General features: G+C 40.9%; 1 protein-coding gene across 1 annotated transcript; it reads left to right on the top strand.

The window, feature by feature from the left end:
• Nucleotides 1–13,639: 13,639 nt before the first annotated feature.
• Nucleotides 13,640–14,707, top strand: LOC140203429 (hemoglobin subunit alpha-like). The gene is made up of 3 exons (XM_072269489.1): nucleotides 13,640–13,760; nucleotides 14,011–14,218; nucleotides 14,493–14,707. The coding sequence occupies exons 1-3, from the start codon at nucleotides 13,663–13,665 to the stop codon at nucleotides 14,616–14,618; spliced, it is 432 nt and encodes a 143-aa protein (XP_072125590.1). The 5' UTR covers nucleotides 13,640–13,662; the 3' UTR covers nucleotides 14,619–14,707.
• Nucleotides 14,708–15,585: the final 878 nt, after the last annotated feature.

Genomic DNA, 15,585 nt, shown 5'->3' with positions numbered 1-15,585 from the left:
AACACTGCTTGACACACTGAGTTCCACCTCCAGCTCAGTTCTTTGCCTGCAGATTCTAGCATCTGTAATCTCTTGTGACCTTCCTCATTATTATGATGGAAGTGTCTAGTCAATGTCTGTGCTGTCTGTTGCATTGAAGTACATTGACAGGTTGCCCTACCACTGATTGGGCATCGGAGGTTTAGATTAAGTCCATGATGATTCATCTTATAGGGGAAGTGGTCATGGCCTCTCATCATTATCAGCTGTCATTTCAAACTTGTAGGAAGGTTGCTGGGGTCATGGTGTATCACAACGGGCAGTTCTGGAGATAATAATGGATGGTGTGGAGAGGAGAAGAGGTATTTGAAAATTGTAGAGTTCATTGTGAAGCACTGGTAGGATAAATTTTAAATCAAAATCAATACCAAAGACACAAGGGCAATACAGGTCGACCTTCACTAATCCAGCACCATTGGGACCTGAGGAGTGCTGGATTAATGAAAATACTGAATTACAGAAGGATCAATTAAGCATAATCAGTGCCAGATTATCAAAGGAACCGGATTATAGGTGGTCGGATTAGTGAAGGTCGACCTGAACTAAGAAAGTGTTTTAGATTATGAAGACACGTAGTCCTCTTTTATTGTCATTTAGACAATATCATTAAGAAATGATACATTATTTCCTCCGATGTGATATCACAAAACACAGGACAAATCAAGACTGAAAAAACTGACAAAACCACATAATTATAACATATAGTTACAAACAGTGTAACAATACCATAACTTGATGAAGCAGTCCATGAGCACAGTAAAGTTCAAAGTTTCTCAAATGTCCCACATCTCACGCAGACGGGAGAAGGAAGGAAAACTCTCCCTGCCATGCCGACCACAATCCAACTCTGAGTCATCAGAAAGCTTTGAGCTCTGATCAGCTCTAAGACACCGAGTACTGAGCGCCATCTCTGTCCGAATGATTCGACCTCCTTCTCGGTTGCCAAAAGCAGGCAAGGCCGGGGATTTTGAGGCCTACCCTCCAAAAGATTCCCGACCACACAGTAACGACTGCAGTGAACGGGTGTTTCAGAAATCTCTCCAGATGTTCCTCTGTGCTTTCACATCCATTCTCCATCAAATCAGAATTGTCCACGGCCCCTACTTAACAGATACGATATCATTTTTCGCCAGAGGGCTGCGCACATGCAGGTGCACCGTCATCTCCCCCTCCCGCCTTTTAAGTCATTTTCCAGCTGTTTCATCTCTTGCACACTGCTCTATGTTATGCTTCTACAATTACACTTGGCCAGTAATCTCTACCTATAATGGTTCCTATTTAACTTTTGCATCACTACACCCTTACTTTATTTTTACTCTGACCCTAGTTCTAAACCCACATTTCACAGCTTTTTGTATATACCCACCAAGATGTTAACAAATCACCCAGCCAGTATGTTCACAAGCACATCTTCCTCTCATTTGCAGAGGAGAAGAAAGTGAATCATGATGGGCAGCATCATCATCAGCTGCTGCTGCAGATTGGTGATTAATAATAGCCATTTACTTGCTTCATGTTTGTGCTGAATATTCTGGACCCAAAATGTTGACTGTTCATTATTTTCCAGAGACGCTGCCTGTGAGATTCTTGCAAGAGTGTCTCCAGAAGAATCACAAACACAAGAAAATCTCCAGTTGTTGGAATTCCAAAGCAACACACAATACTCAGCAGGCCAGGCAGCATCTATGGAAAAGGGTAAACAGTTGACATTTTGGGCCAAGACCCTTCATCAGTTCTCTGTCATCAGTCTTTTCCAGAGATGCTGCCTGATCTGCTGAGCTCCTCCAGAATTTTGTGTGTGTTTCTCCAGAAGAATGTTTGTTTAATGGGCTGAGTAAAGACTTCGATATCATCAGCTTGAGTGCCTCTCCGGTGACTTGGATCACAGTCAGAACAGGTACAATACACTCAAAGAGTAATGTTTTCCTATGAGTTTCTGTCTGAGATTCACAGCAAGTAGGGCTGCAGCCTCACAGGTTTAAGTTCATCACTTTGATTTTCGCTTTTATAGCGGCCCTTAATTTATTTGCCTCCAACTCATTCAGTGCAGCTGCAGCAAATATCAGCCACTTCTCCCATTTGTAGTGCATTAGGGCTTTAGAATTTCAGAATCAGAATCAGAATTAGGTTTATTGTTGCAGCATATGTCATGAAATTTGTTGTTATGTAGCAGCAGTATTGTGCCATGCATTAAATGCACTACAAATTACTATAAAATATATATAAAGATTGAATAAGTATTGCAAAATATTACCTCACAAACCTGTAAACCATTTGGTAACTCTTCACAGAGATGGCAAAGATGGTGGGGCAATAATCTGGGAAGTGGGGTTTGGTGGACATTCTGGCTGATGATAAGGACTGGGCTAAAGTGAGTGGCTTTTACAATATTTGGATCCAAGTGGATCACGTACAACCAGGGCTGGTCGTATATCAGGATTCCGTAAAAACTAATACCAACCATTGACTTTCTCTGTATTTCTTGCAGGCAAGCTCAAAAACATGTTCCTCATATTTACTTTTTTAATTTTAAATACTTCCAGGAGGAAAGAGGAAGCCATTTTAGTTCATCATATTTATACTGTCTCATAATATATACCTCCATTACCCAGGACATGCCCCCTTCTCTTTGCTGCCATCAAGGAGAAGGTACAGGAGCCTGAAGACACACACTCAAGATTTCAGGAACAGTTTCTTCCCCACCGCCCCTTCTGATTTCTGAATGGACAACGACTCACAAACATGAACACTACCTCACAATTTTTCCTTCATTTTTCACTAATAAATTATTTTATGTTTTATGTATGCCTCTTATAATTATATTTTTTGTTATTATTACTGCCACAAAACAACAAATTTCACGACATGTGTCAGCGATATTAAACCTGATTCTGATTCAGATGGGAACCAGAGTGATAGGTCAGAGAATGGGGCCATTGTTGTAAAGGTAAATGAGAGACTGCGAGGCAGGATAGGTGGTGGAATGGGCATATTTGCAGGATTGTTGGATGGGTTGAAAGGTATCTGTTGTAATGATATTAACAGGAACAAGGGTGATGAACTTACAGTGGTTACATCACTGATCCTAACTGGATACAGTTCCATTACATGGATCCTCACTGGATATGGTTGTGCTTCACTTATAGCATGACAATTGGCTGTCACAAGAGCAGGAATGGTTGGAGGATGTTCTGGGGTTTAGATGTTTCAAAAGAGACAGGGAGGGAGGAATGGCATTGCTAATCAGGGATAGTATAACAATGCAGATCTCCTGAAGAAATCAACTTCTGAGTCTGTGGTTGGAAGTGAAAACAGTAAGGAAACAACTACACTATTGGTGGTATTCTATGGACTCCCCTAATTACAACAGAGACACTGTGGATCAGATCAGGTGGCAGATTTTGAAAAAATGTAAGTACAGCATCTTTGTTGTCATCAGTGGCTTCAGCGTCCCTTATATTGATTGACACCTCCGTAGAGCAAAACGTTTAGATGAGGCAGAATTTGTTAGGTATGTTCAGGAAGGATTCCTGACTCAGTATGGAGTAAAGCCAACTAGAGGAAAGCCCTTACTGGATCAGGTTCTTACTTACTGCTCATTACGCTTCTGGCATTTAGGGGGCAGTAATGAAGATCCTCCATCTCTGTCTATCTTTGGCCATCTTCTCTGTTGTGCTCCAGGTGTGATTCAGGGCCTCATTTCAGCCTCTACATCACAGCACCAATTTATCTTTGGTCTCCCGTGTTTCCTCTACTCTTCAGGGGTCCAATAACATGCCATCTTGATGATGGAGATGGCCTTTCTTCTCATCACATGCCCAGTCCATCATCAGTGTTTCTTCATGATGACACTGCAGGAGTTGGGCTTGGTTGGAGATCTTTCTTTGCCAAAAAATACAGAGAGTCTTCCTGAGGCTCCTGGTGTGGAATGACAACAGCTTGACAAGGTCACTCTGATCCATACTAGAGTGTGGACAGAACACAGCTCTTGGAACACACACAAAATGCTGGAGGAACTCAGCAGGCAAGGCAGCCTCTATGGAAAAATTTACAATCAATGTTTTGGGCTGAGACCCTTCAGCAGGATTTCCAGCATCTGCAGATTTTCTCTTGATTATGATTGGATTGCTACACCTTGGTGTGAACTTGGTTGATCCCCGTATGATGCTCCTTGATCTGAAAATTGGATCTGGTACAAGACGTTAAACCAGAAGAGGAGACAGATCTCTTGGCAGGTGAACATCATGAAGACAGTGACCACAACTCCCTGACCTTTACCATAACCTTTGACATGGATCGGAGTGGACTTTAGATGAAATTGTAAAATTGTGGAGGGGGAATTATGATGCTATTAGGCACAAACATGAAGACTGGACTGATCAGGGACAAAAGAGGAAACATGCCCCGAGCTCCTTAATGAATCTTTTGCTTCAGTAATCACAAGCAAGAAGAAACTTGATAAAAGAGAGGTCAGCTTAGGATAAGCTGATAAACTAAAACATGTTGATATTAAGAAAGAGGATCCACTAGAACTTCCGGAAAACTTTAGGTTAGGTAAGTCCCCAGGCTTGGACAGGATATACTCCAAGTTATTATGGGAAGTGAGGGAAGAGATTGTTACACATCTGACAATGATGTTTGCATCCTCACTCGCCACAGGAATAGTACCAGAGGATTGGAGGGAGGCAAATGTAATAGGGATAATGCTGGGAGTTATAGGCAAGTGAGTTTTACATCAGTGGTGGGTGAAATATTGGAAAGCATTCTTAGAGACACAATCGACAACCATGTAGAGAAGCATAGTCTGATAAGGGATAAACAATATGACTTTGTAAGGGATAGGTCTTGCCTCACGGTTCTGATTGAATTCTTTGAGGATTTTACAAAACAAATCTATGAGACCAGAGAAGTGGATTTGGTGTATATGGATTTTGGTAAGGTATTTGACAATGTTCAACATGGTAGGCACATTTAGAAAGGAGGCAAGGATCCAGGAAAATTTAACTGGGTGGATTCAGAATTAACTTGTCCACAGAAAGCAGAGGTTGGTAGTAGATGGAACATATCCTGCCTGGAGGTTAGTGGCCAGTGGTATCCCATAGGGATTTCTTCTAGGATCCCTTCTCTTTATGAATTTTATAGATGATGGATGAGTCAGTGGAAGGGTGGTTAGTAAGTTTCCACACAACAAGAAGTTTGGCAGTGTTGTGGATAGTGAAGAAGGTTGTCATAGGTTACAGTAGGACATTGATGGGATGCAGAGCTGACCTGAGAAATGGTTAATGGAGTTCAATCTGGGAAAGTGTGAAGTAAATTACTTTAGAATGTTGAACTTGAAGGCAGAATACAAGGTTGGTGCAGGATTCTTAATAGTGAAGTGGAACAGAGGGATCTTTTGGTTCACATCCGTAGATCCCTCACGTTTGCAGTGTAAGTATTATAAGGATAGGTTGAGTGAGCTATGGCCTTCCTCTTTGTAAAGAAAGAGAATGAGAGGTGACTAGATAAAGACATACAAGATGATAAGAGGCATAGATTGAGTGCATGGACAGTTTTTTCTTGGGCACAAAAGGTCTCTTTTACAAGGAGACATAATTTTAAGGTGTTGGGAGGAAAATCTAGGGGCATGTAAGAGGGAGGTGTTTTTACACAGAGATTAATGGGTGTTTGAACCCTGCTAAGGGGAAGTCAGATGCATATAAAAATATAAATATAAATATAATTATGAAAATAAAACGAAAATTTAAAACACACGTCACCCCAGACTACACTAAAGTGTACCCCTGCCTAACAGGGGTCAAAAATAATGACAATGTTGCTCGCTGCGCTGTTTGCAACAGTGGCTTTTCTATTGCCTGTGGTGGGTTAAGATCGTAAAAGACATGTTGAGGTGAGTTTAACAGGTGTCATTCGTTCATTAACATAGCTAACGTTATTTAAACTAGCTGGCTAGCTGCTAAGCAGCTGCTCTATTGCAGACATCCCACCCCTCCCGGAAGTTCTGGGAGTCTCCCGCAAATTGATGGTGCTACCTCCCTGAAATGAGTTTTTGCAGGGTGGGATGTCTGAAATATCTGAGAGTTGCCGCCTAGCCTCAGCAAGGCGGGGGTCAATCTGCCACACTATAATAGCACCCCATTTTACTAAAGCAACACACATCAAAGTTGCTGGTGAACGCAGCAGGCCAGGCAGCATCTCTAGGAAGAGGTACAGATGACGTTTCGGGCCAAGACCCTTCGTCAGGACTAACTGAGAGATTTGGAAGTGGGAGGGGGAAGGGGAGATCCAAAATGATCGGAGAAGACAGGAGGAGGAGGGATGGAGCCAGGAGCTGGACAGGTGATTGGCAAAAGGGATATGAGAGGATCATGGGACAGGAGGCCCAGGGAGAAGGAAAAGGTGGGGGGGGAATGCAGAGGATGGGCAAGGGGTATAGTCAGAGGGACGGAGGGAGAAAAAGGAGAGAGAGAGAGAAAGAATGTGTGTATATAAATAAATAACGGATGGGGTACGAGGGGGAGGTGGGGCATTAGCGGAAGTTAGAGAAGTCAATGTTCATGCCATCAGGTTGGAGGCTACCCAGATGGAATATAAAGTGTTGTTCCTCCAACCTGAGTGTGGCTTCATCTTTACAGTAGAGGAGGCCATGGTTAGACATATCAGAATTTTACTGCAGGTTTAATGGTAAGGTTAGGATTAGTGAGGAGAGAATAGAGGGCAGTGTGTTCATAGGGGGCACGGTTCAAGGAACATTGAGGAGTGAAAAGATCCAGAGCAGGTAGAAAACAAGAGCGGGGTGTCCAAGATAAGGAGGAGGGCTGGATACGGGAGAAGGGGTCATTGTTGCGGGAACAGAATCTGAATCAATTTTAATATCACCCACATATGTCGTGAGATTTGTTGTTTTTGTGGCAGCAGTATAATTCAATGCAAAATAATAGAAAAAATGTGAATTACAGTTAGTATATATATTAAATGGTTAAATTAAATAAGTAGTGCAAAAATAGAAATAAAAAAGTAGTGAGGTAGTGTTCCTGGGTTCAATGTCCATTCAGAAATCGGATGGCAGAGGGGAAGAAGCTGTTCCTGAATCACTGAGTGTGTACCTTCAGGCTTCTGTACCTCCCTACTGATGGTCGCAATGAGAACAAGCATGACCTGGGTGATGGGGGTTCTAAATGATGATGTCGCCTTGGTGAGGCATCCTCCTTGAAGATGTCCTGGATACCACGGGGGTGGGGGAGGGAAGGGGAGGGCAGTGCCCATAATGGAGCTGACTAAGTTTACAACTCTCTGGAGCTTATTTCGATCCCTTGCAGCAGCCCGTGGAATTCTTGCCAAAGAAGTGGTCTTGGAGACAGAGACAACAGAAGAAGATCTCGGCATTGTGGCTGCTATGGAATGACTGAGGTGCGGCTGGAGGGGAAAAAGGTTAAGTCCTTGCCAAGAACAGAACACTCCACCTCATCAGAATGGGGAAGGTGAGAAGGAATGTCAATTCATGGAAATATCATCCTCAAATTAGTACTACCTATCCTACAACAGGTGACAGAGAGTTAGGTCAAGGATCATATACAAAGAAAGTCTAACTTTATATACTCTATTGCCTCCTATCAGCTTGTAGAGGGAACTCCTGCCAAACGCACTTACTGGATAACCCAACATTCAGCTTTTTTTAAAGCACACTGTCAGTTTCCACAGCAGCACTGACCCCACACTTCACTGCCATTTCTCAGGAATCCTCCATTGCCTTTCAGTTATAAGATGTCCTGTCTAATTTCTACTATCAAATGAGTAGAAATTTCCTTCAATTGGTAGGTTTGGTACAATTTGATTTTTATTGTTTTTCATATTTCTGACAGATGACTTAGTCATTCTCCCTTCGGCAATGTATTGATCTTTATACCAGCAGTACATAAAATTAGCTCTGCTGGGGCTGCAGATTAATTAATGGGATTATATATTCAAGGCAGGGCAATCCTGTAGCCCCTGAATTATCAGTGAATTTAAGGCTACTAAATTATCAGAAGAATAATTTGTTAATTGATCCAGTTACTAAAGATGGAACTTTTTTTTGCTCACTGTGTGATTCTGGGTGAAATCCACATTTTTGGACATTTAGTAAAATAAAAATAACACATCCTGACAAGTTGAATCATTGAGACTGAAGATATTTCTTTGGCCTTTTTCAGTGTTTCATTCTATTTCTTCCACTGGCAACTGTCTCAAACTTTTCACCCTTAGTGTCAGATTTAGTCTTGAGATCACGTTCTCATCCATCCTGTGACCACCCAACCAACCCAATCTCAGCCACAGTCTGTCAGCTGCCAAGTCCATCTTCTGCATCTTGTTTACCTGGAGATCTGATGCATGTCTTCTAGCTCTCCGTCGTTCATGCTCTGTAAATATGAGAACATCCAAACCATTTCTGCTTAATTATGCTGTTCCCCATCATTAACATCGTCCTGCCCACTGCCAACCATAACCATAGCATTATTCTTCTCTGTGCTTTAGATCTCTGAACTGTCCAGATGAGGAAACATGGGAGACTAAATAACCTACAATATCAAGAAATAATCAAGCATCAAATTCAATTGCATTTGCTTTATTCTCCATAGAGGGCCTCAATTTAAGCTAAATATATATTGGTAGTAAATATGCACAATAAAATTTCCCAGTTTTATCATTAAGGTCTGCTGTTAAAATAGGTTTGCAACTATAGAAACATGGCGCTCAACAGGCTCAAGGCTGGACCAATGTGAACCTGGGTGATAACTGAGTTGTACCCAATCATGCATTTGCAAGACTCGTGCACTTGGGTGTTCTGGAAATGCTCTATTGTGTATATTCATCACTTCAAAGCTGATAAAGTTCCAATGACTCATCAACAAATGTTCGGCGGCAACTCGCTGTATCGTTGCACCAAATATTAGAAGGTAGCCCGATATGGAGAAAATGTTGTTGCCTGTGATCTTAAGCCAAGTTCTTTATCTAGAAAAGGGCTGCTTTGCAAAAAAAAAGTGTAATTATCCTTTGTCCCACACTTTTCAAACCTGCAGATGTACAGGCACACCAAAAAGCTGGGGTCCTGAGATAGACTATACTCCCCATCTCCATACTCTGATGATACAAAACAGCTTTTTCAAAAGTTTTAACAAGCTGAACCCAAGTAACTGTAAGCTTTCATAACATCAGGTATCTAAATCAGCTTTCACATCACATTAGGTTTTCATCACAAAACTAGCTTTCTCAATACATTAATTAAGTAGTTTTACAAAACACTTGAAGTTAAATATTATAAAATTATATCCTTCACTAAATTAAATAATAGATGTTGCTTCAATATTAAACAAATTGTACAAAGAAAGTGGGTTGTGTAATTGTGTATTGCTGTAGCAGAATAAAAAATGAGTTACAGTGAAATGAACAGATATATTTGTGAGAAATTCAGAGCAGTTGACAATTCAGTCCCATTCACTTATTGCACATTTATACAATATATATTGCAAAAGAAAGTCAAAAAGGACTGTTATAATTATATATTTGAGTTTAGGAAAGAAGTAACATCGGTACAATGAACTGTTCTTTTTCTCTCAATCTTGCACTAATATTGTTTATTTTTCGCATATGAAATTAAGTATAATTTAAGTAAATTTAAGTTTATATTAACTGCAGTTTGTCTTTGTCCTCCTATGTACTGCTGTCATGCTACACAAGAGTAACTTTCAAGGCTCTTTTACCCTGTGTGAACTTGAGCTTTAATTTCTTTTTCCAATCTTCCAATCCAGTGTGCTGCATTCAGTGTTTACAACACGGTCTCTTCTACACTGGAGAAACCAATAGCAGATCGATGATGATTTTGCAGACTATCACTATTCAATCCTAATGGGTGACCCTGACCTTTAAGTTGCCTTTCATTTTATTTCTTCATCTCACTCCCACTATGATTTCTCATTCTGCGGCCACGAATACTGTTTCACCAAACCCAAAAGAAGCTCAAGGAACAACCCTTCATCTTCCCTGTGGACAACTTGTAGTTCCAAGATACAAGAGATTCTGATAACTAGCCTTCCTTGTTTCTGTTAGAACTGGTCAGTTTGATGCTTGATGACATTCACTCAGGTTTTCTCTCTCCGTGGATCTCCCTGATCTTCCAAGTATTTCCAAAAATTCTCTTTAATTTCAGTTTTCCAACAACTGGAGTTCCCTACATCTCAGTGTTCCACCACTTTATTTGTCTCTCTATTTTCTTCATTCCTCTTCCTACCTATATTCATCCTAGAAGTTCATTATTTGTGAATACTGGGGAGGAATCATCTCTACCCTAGCTAAGATACTCCCTTCGTTCTCTCCTCAGACTGAAAGCTTGTTTTCACATTTTTCCTGTTTTAATGAAAGTCACTGGTATGTTTTTCTCTCCTCAAGTGCTGCCTGGCCTGTTGAGAACCTCTAATGCTCTTTTTTTCTATTTCAGTCTTTCAGCATGTACGATATTTTACTTTCCCTTGATAGAGTTATTTTGGGATAAACTGCAGAATAGGAGAAATATCGACAATGTGAAGGCAGAAGGGATTAGTTTAATGAGGCATGATTATCTTAATTAACTCAGCATAAGCAGTTATGTGTTCTAAGCGGGTGTTAGGGGAAATAGAAATCACCGGGAGACATTCAAGATTCTTGGGGAGGTGGTAACACGAGATCGATCTTCTACATGGAGATGTGGCATACCTAGCCAATCTGTATGATGAAATTAACATTCTGAATATGAAACTGTAGGGTGAAAATTTCAACTTAATCCAGGCAAAAAGTATCGAAAGCTTGGAAATACATAAGCAAAACATTGGGAGAAGAATGTTCTCACAGTTTCCCTGCAGGGGAAGTGTGGCACTTTCTTTCCCAGATGGTAATTTACAAGAGTATTGCTTACAACTTCAGTCACTGAAGAAGGATTTTCAGAGTGGATTCAAGGATTTGAACAATCTGCAATTTCCTGATTGAGTAACTAACCCATTCCTTTGCAAGACAGAAGAACAGGAAGAGAGCTTGCAAGAAGAAATTATAGAAATTCAGAATGATGAAGAGACAAAAATGCTTTTCAAAAATGTCAGCTTTTGTGGTATGTGGTACACAGTCATACGAAATTTCCTGGTCTTTGGAGAAGAGCCAAACTGCTCTTCCTTGGATTTCCATCCTCTTACCTTGTTGAAAGAGGCTTTAGCGCAGCAAACCATGTATTCACAAAAAACAGAAACCATTTGGACATTGTTACACATGGGGACTTAAGGTTTTTGCTGTCACAACTTGAACCAGTTGCTTCAACTCTTACTAAAAACCATCAAACTCAAGGATCACATTAATATTGAAGCTACTGTACAGTGCACAGGTAATGAGTAAGCAGGCTATAAAGATAAATAAAAATTTAAAGTGGAATCATTTTCCTCATGTTAGCACATGGTAGACATGTTCTTACACTATGGGGGCATCAGAAAGTATATTTTGCTTAAGGGGGGTGTTGACAGTTATGAAGGTGCTTTAGGGGGGACGTTTGGCTAAAAAAGGGTGGGAAACACTGATCTACCTTATTCTGTATACAGAGCATATTCAATTATAACACCTTCAGTCCTGTATTCAACCTTTTCAATTTTGTCCACCTTATATGTTGCAACTCATGCTGTTCACTGCAATTTTGTCTCTCCTCACTACACAGTGCCTCTCTTTGTAAACCATCTACCTCATCTCCTGCATAATCATCTGACTTTCCTATGATACTTCTTGCATTAAACAATACACAGTTCAAGACACTTGTCGTACCATGCTGACATACTTTTGATTCCAAACTTTGTCTGAGATCTTACCGACATCTGCCTCCACGATCTCTCTGCTAACTGTTCTGACGCTCTGGTTCCCAACCCCCTGCAACTCCAGTTTAAACCCCACATTAACAAACTTTCCTGCTGGAACATTAGTCTCCCTCCAGTTGAGGCACAAACTACCTCTTCTGTACAGGTCCCACCTTCCCTGAAAGAGAGTACAGTGTTCCAAAAATCTTATGCCCTCCCTCCTACACCAACTCCGTAGACATGTTTTAAACTGTATAATCTTCCTAGTTCCGGCCTCACTAGCATGTGGCATAGGTAGCAATCCTGAGATCATGACCCTAGAGGTCCTGCCCTTTAACTTAACACCTAACACCCTGTGCTCGCTATGCAGAACCTCATTGCACATTCTATCCATGTCATTGGTAACTACATGGACCACAACCAGTTAAGTTCACCCTCTCATTTAAGTATGCAGAGGACTCAGTCTGAGATATCCCGGGCCCTGGCACCTGGGAGGCAACATACCATCCAAGAATCTTGTTCTTACCCACAGAACTTCCTATCTATTCCTCAGTGCCTCTGGACTCAGTGCCAGAGACCCGACCACGACATTCCTCTGTTAGGTCAACACCTACCCCCAAGAGTATCCAAAGCGATCGTTGAGGGGGTTGGCCACAAAGTACTCAACACTGACTCCGTAACCTCGTTCCCCTTCCTGACTGTCCCCCAGGTTCCTGTGTCCTGAACCTTGGGTGTAACTATTTCTCTTTATGTCCTATCTATCACTCCTTCAGCATCCCAAGTGATCTGGAGTTCATGCAGTTCGAGCTCCAACTCCTTAATGCTGATTCTTTGCAACTCCACTGACTCTTCTAATGCTTCTGCTCAGTCACGCTGGTTACTTGATGTCTGGCAATGATGGAGTGGAATTTTGCGCTATCTAAGATTTGTGAAGAACAAAAACATTGACTATGCCTGCTCAACTCTAATATCAGACCACTGAATTCATCAGTCTCTGTTTGGTCAGGCCTGTAACCTTCTACTGAGCTGAGCTTGTGGCTGACTTTTCTTCTCTAGATGTCCCTGTAACATCAGCTCAGATCACCCATGTCTATGAAATTCCAGACCAATTTTCCAAAGTTGCCGTGGTCGTCCTGACACGTTACACCTTCCATCACCTGTGCATAAACAAATCCTTCAGCGGCGTGCTAATACTCTTCATTTACGTGATTTTAGACCTACACACTTCCTGGTCCAATATGGCTACATTATCATTCATTCTGTCCAGTCAGTTCTGTGCAGTGTTTTGTGAATTTTGGAAAACCATGTCTCCCCGTACACTGAGGTTAAACAGTTGTGAAATAAAAAGACCGAGGGTGAGGAGGATGAATTTCAATAGGTGATTCAGCCCAAAGTAACAACAAAATGAATTAAACTTATTATATCAGAGTTAGTTTGGTAAAGCATATTGATTAATGAATATTAATGTTCATTTACTGATAACTTATATGGCAATAAACTAAACCTTTACAATTGTGCGTCAAATGAAATGTCTGTAGGTAGTGTTTAGCTTCTCTGGAACAGGATATCTTTGCTAACAGTTGTATGTGAAACAGACGATTGGCTCTCTATTCAATGTTGTCTTTTATCATTAGATTACGTAGACCATGAATCAGGACCCACAACCAATGGGAAAAGTGGGGTGGAGAGGGTGTGGCTCAGTGTGAATTACAATAAATATGGACACATCAAGCCAGAGGCATCTCCTGGTCAATGAGAGATCTGAAAAAGTGAGAACTCTGTAATGATGGTACTCTCTGGCCCCAACAAACAGGTTATAGAGGAGCTGGGCAACCACATCAAGGCAAATGCTGAAGCTTGGGGTGCAGATGCTTTAGCCAGGTAACCTTTTTAGGTTCATAGTATAATTAATGCATTTTCAGCTATTATTTGTAATCGTTAACATTTCTTTGCATTTCTCTTGAACAGTGAGACCACTAATAAATCTACAAAGACATTCTCTGCATAGAATTGAAGCTTTTCCAAAATAACATGATTGCTGGTCTGAAGAATAACAGAATTTAATCCTGTGAGATGTAGTGTATATTGTGTCTGCAAATAATTCCTGCCTTCATTTTCCATGTTTGTGAAGGTTGTTTGAGATCCATCCTCAAGCTAAGACATACTTCCCAAATTTCAATGGCTACAAAGCCTCTGACCAGCCTGTCAGAAGACATGGTCGCATTGTCATGGAAGCTGTGGCGGATGCAGCCCATAACGTGGACAACCTGAGTAAACACCTGGAAAAGCTTGCCAAGAGACATGGTGAAGAACTTCTTGTGGATCCTCACAACTTTCAGGTATGTAACAGCTTTACAGATTCTTCCTCATTGTCATTACACAAACTATGTTATTGTAATTAGTTCAGCAATCCTGAACTTTCAACTTTATTTAGTTGAAATTTCAGTGGTCTTGAAGTGTAGTCTTGTTCAGTTTAGCTGGGAATACTTTTTCCTGCTACACGATACATAGGAAGGCAGTCAAAGTACAAAGAAGCAACACTTGTTTAATGGGTAAAATCATCCATTGACAATATCAACACTGCCTTATGTTATTTATTTTTCACTTTTACAGCTGTTGGCTGATTGTATCACGGTCACTCTGGCCATTCACTTGCCTGCATTCTCCCCAGCAACCCACTGTGCTGTCGACAAGTTCCTTGAGTTGCTCGCACATGAATTGAGCTCCAAGTACCGCTAAAGACACAACCAACAAATTTTGATGAACGACCACAAGATCATCATTTAATTCCACAGTTTGTCTTTGATTAATTGTCATAATTGAAAAACTGAGTTAAATAAACTTTCACTTCAATCAATGCTTTATCGCTTGCTGTGCATGAATGTATTAAATGTACTTAATTTCAGAAAAAATACCTGTCAATTTGTCTATTAGCAAGAAAACAAACAATACTGCAGGGTGTGTTTACCACTATCACTTGATAACAATAAAGTGGAGAAAGAACTTGGACATAAAAACATTGAGCCAACAATTGTCTGTTTGTATGGCAATTACTTATAGAACCATAGAACCATAGAAACTACAGCACAGAAACAGACCCTTTGGCCCTTCTTGGCTGTGCCGAACCATTTTCTGCCTATTCCCACTGACCTGCATACGGACCATATCCCTCCATACACCTCCCATCCATGTATCTGTCCAATTTATTCTTAAATGTTAAAAAAGAACCTGCATTTACCACCTCATCTGGCAGCTCATTCCATACTCCCACCACTCTCTGTGTGAAGAAGCCCCCCCAATGTTCCCTTTAAACTTTTCCCCCCTCACCCTTAACCCATGTCCTCTGGTTTTCTTCTCCCCTTGCCTCAATGGAAAAAGCCTGCTTGCATTCACCCTATCTATACCCATCATAATTTTATATACCTCTATCCAATCTCCCCTCATTCTTCTACGCTCCAGGGAATGAAGTCCTAACCTATTCAACCTTACTCTGTAACTGAGTTTTTCAAGTCCCGGCAACATCCTTGTAAACCTTCTCTGCACTCTTTCAACCTTATTTATATCCTTCCTGTAATTTGGTGACCAAAACTGAACACAATACTCCAGATTCGGCCTCACCAATGCCTTATACAACCTCATCATAACATTCCAGCTCTTATACTCAATACCTTAATAAAGGCCAATGTACCAAAAGCTCTCTTTATGA

Source organism: Mobula birostris, chromosome 9 (assembly GCF_030028105.1).
Source record: "Mobula birostris isolate sMobBir1 chromosome 9, sMobBir1.hap1, whole genome shotgun sequence".
Lineage (NCBI taxonomy): Eukaryota > Metazoa > Chordata > Chondrichthyes > Myliobatiformes > Myliobatidae > Mobula > Mobula birostris.
This window is presented reverse-complemented; position numbering and strand designations above follow the sequence as displayed.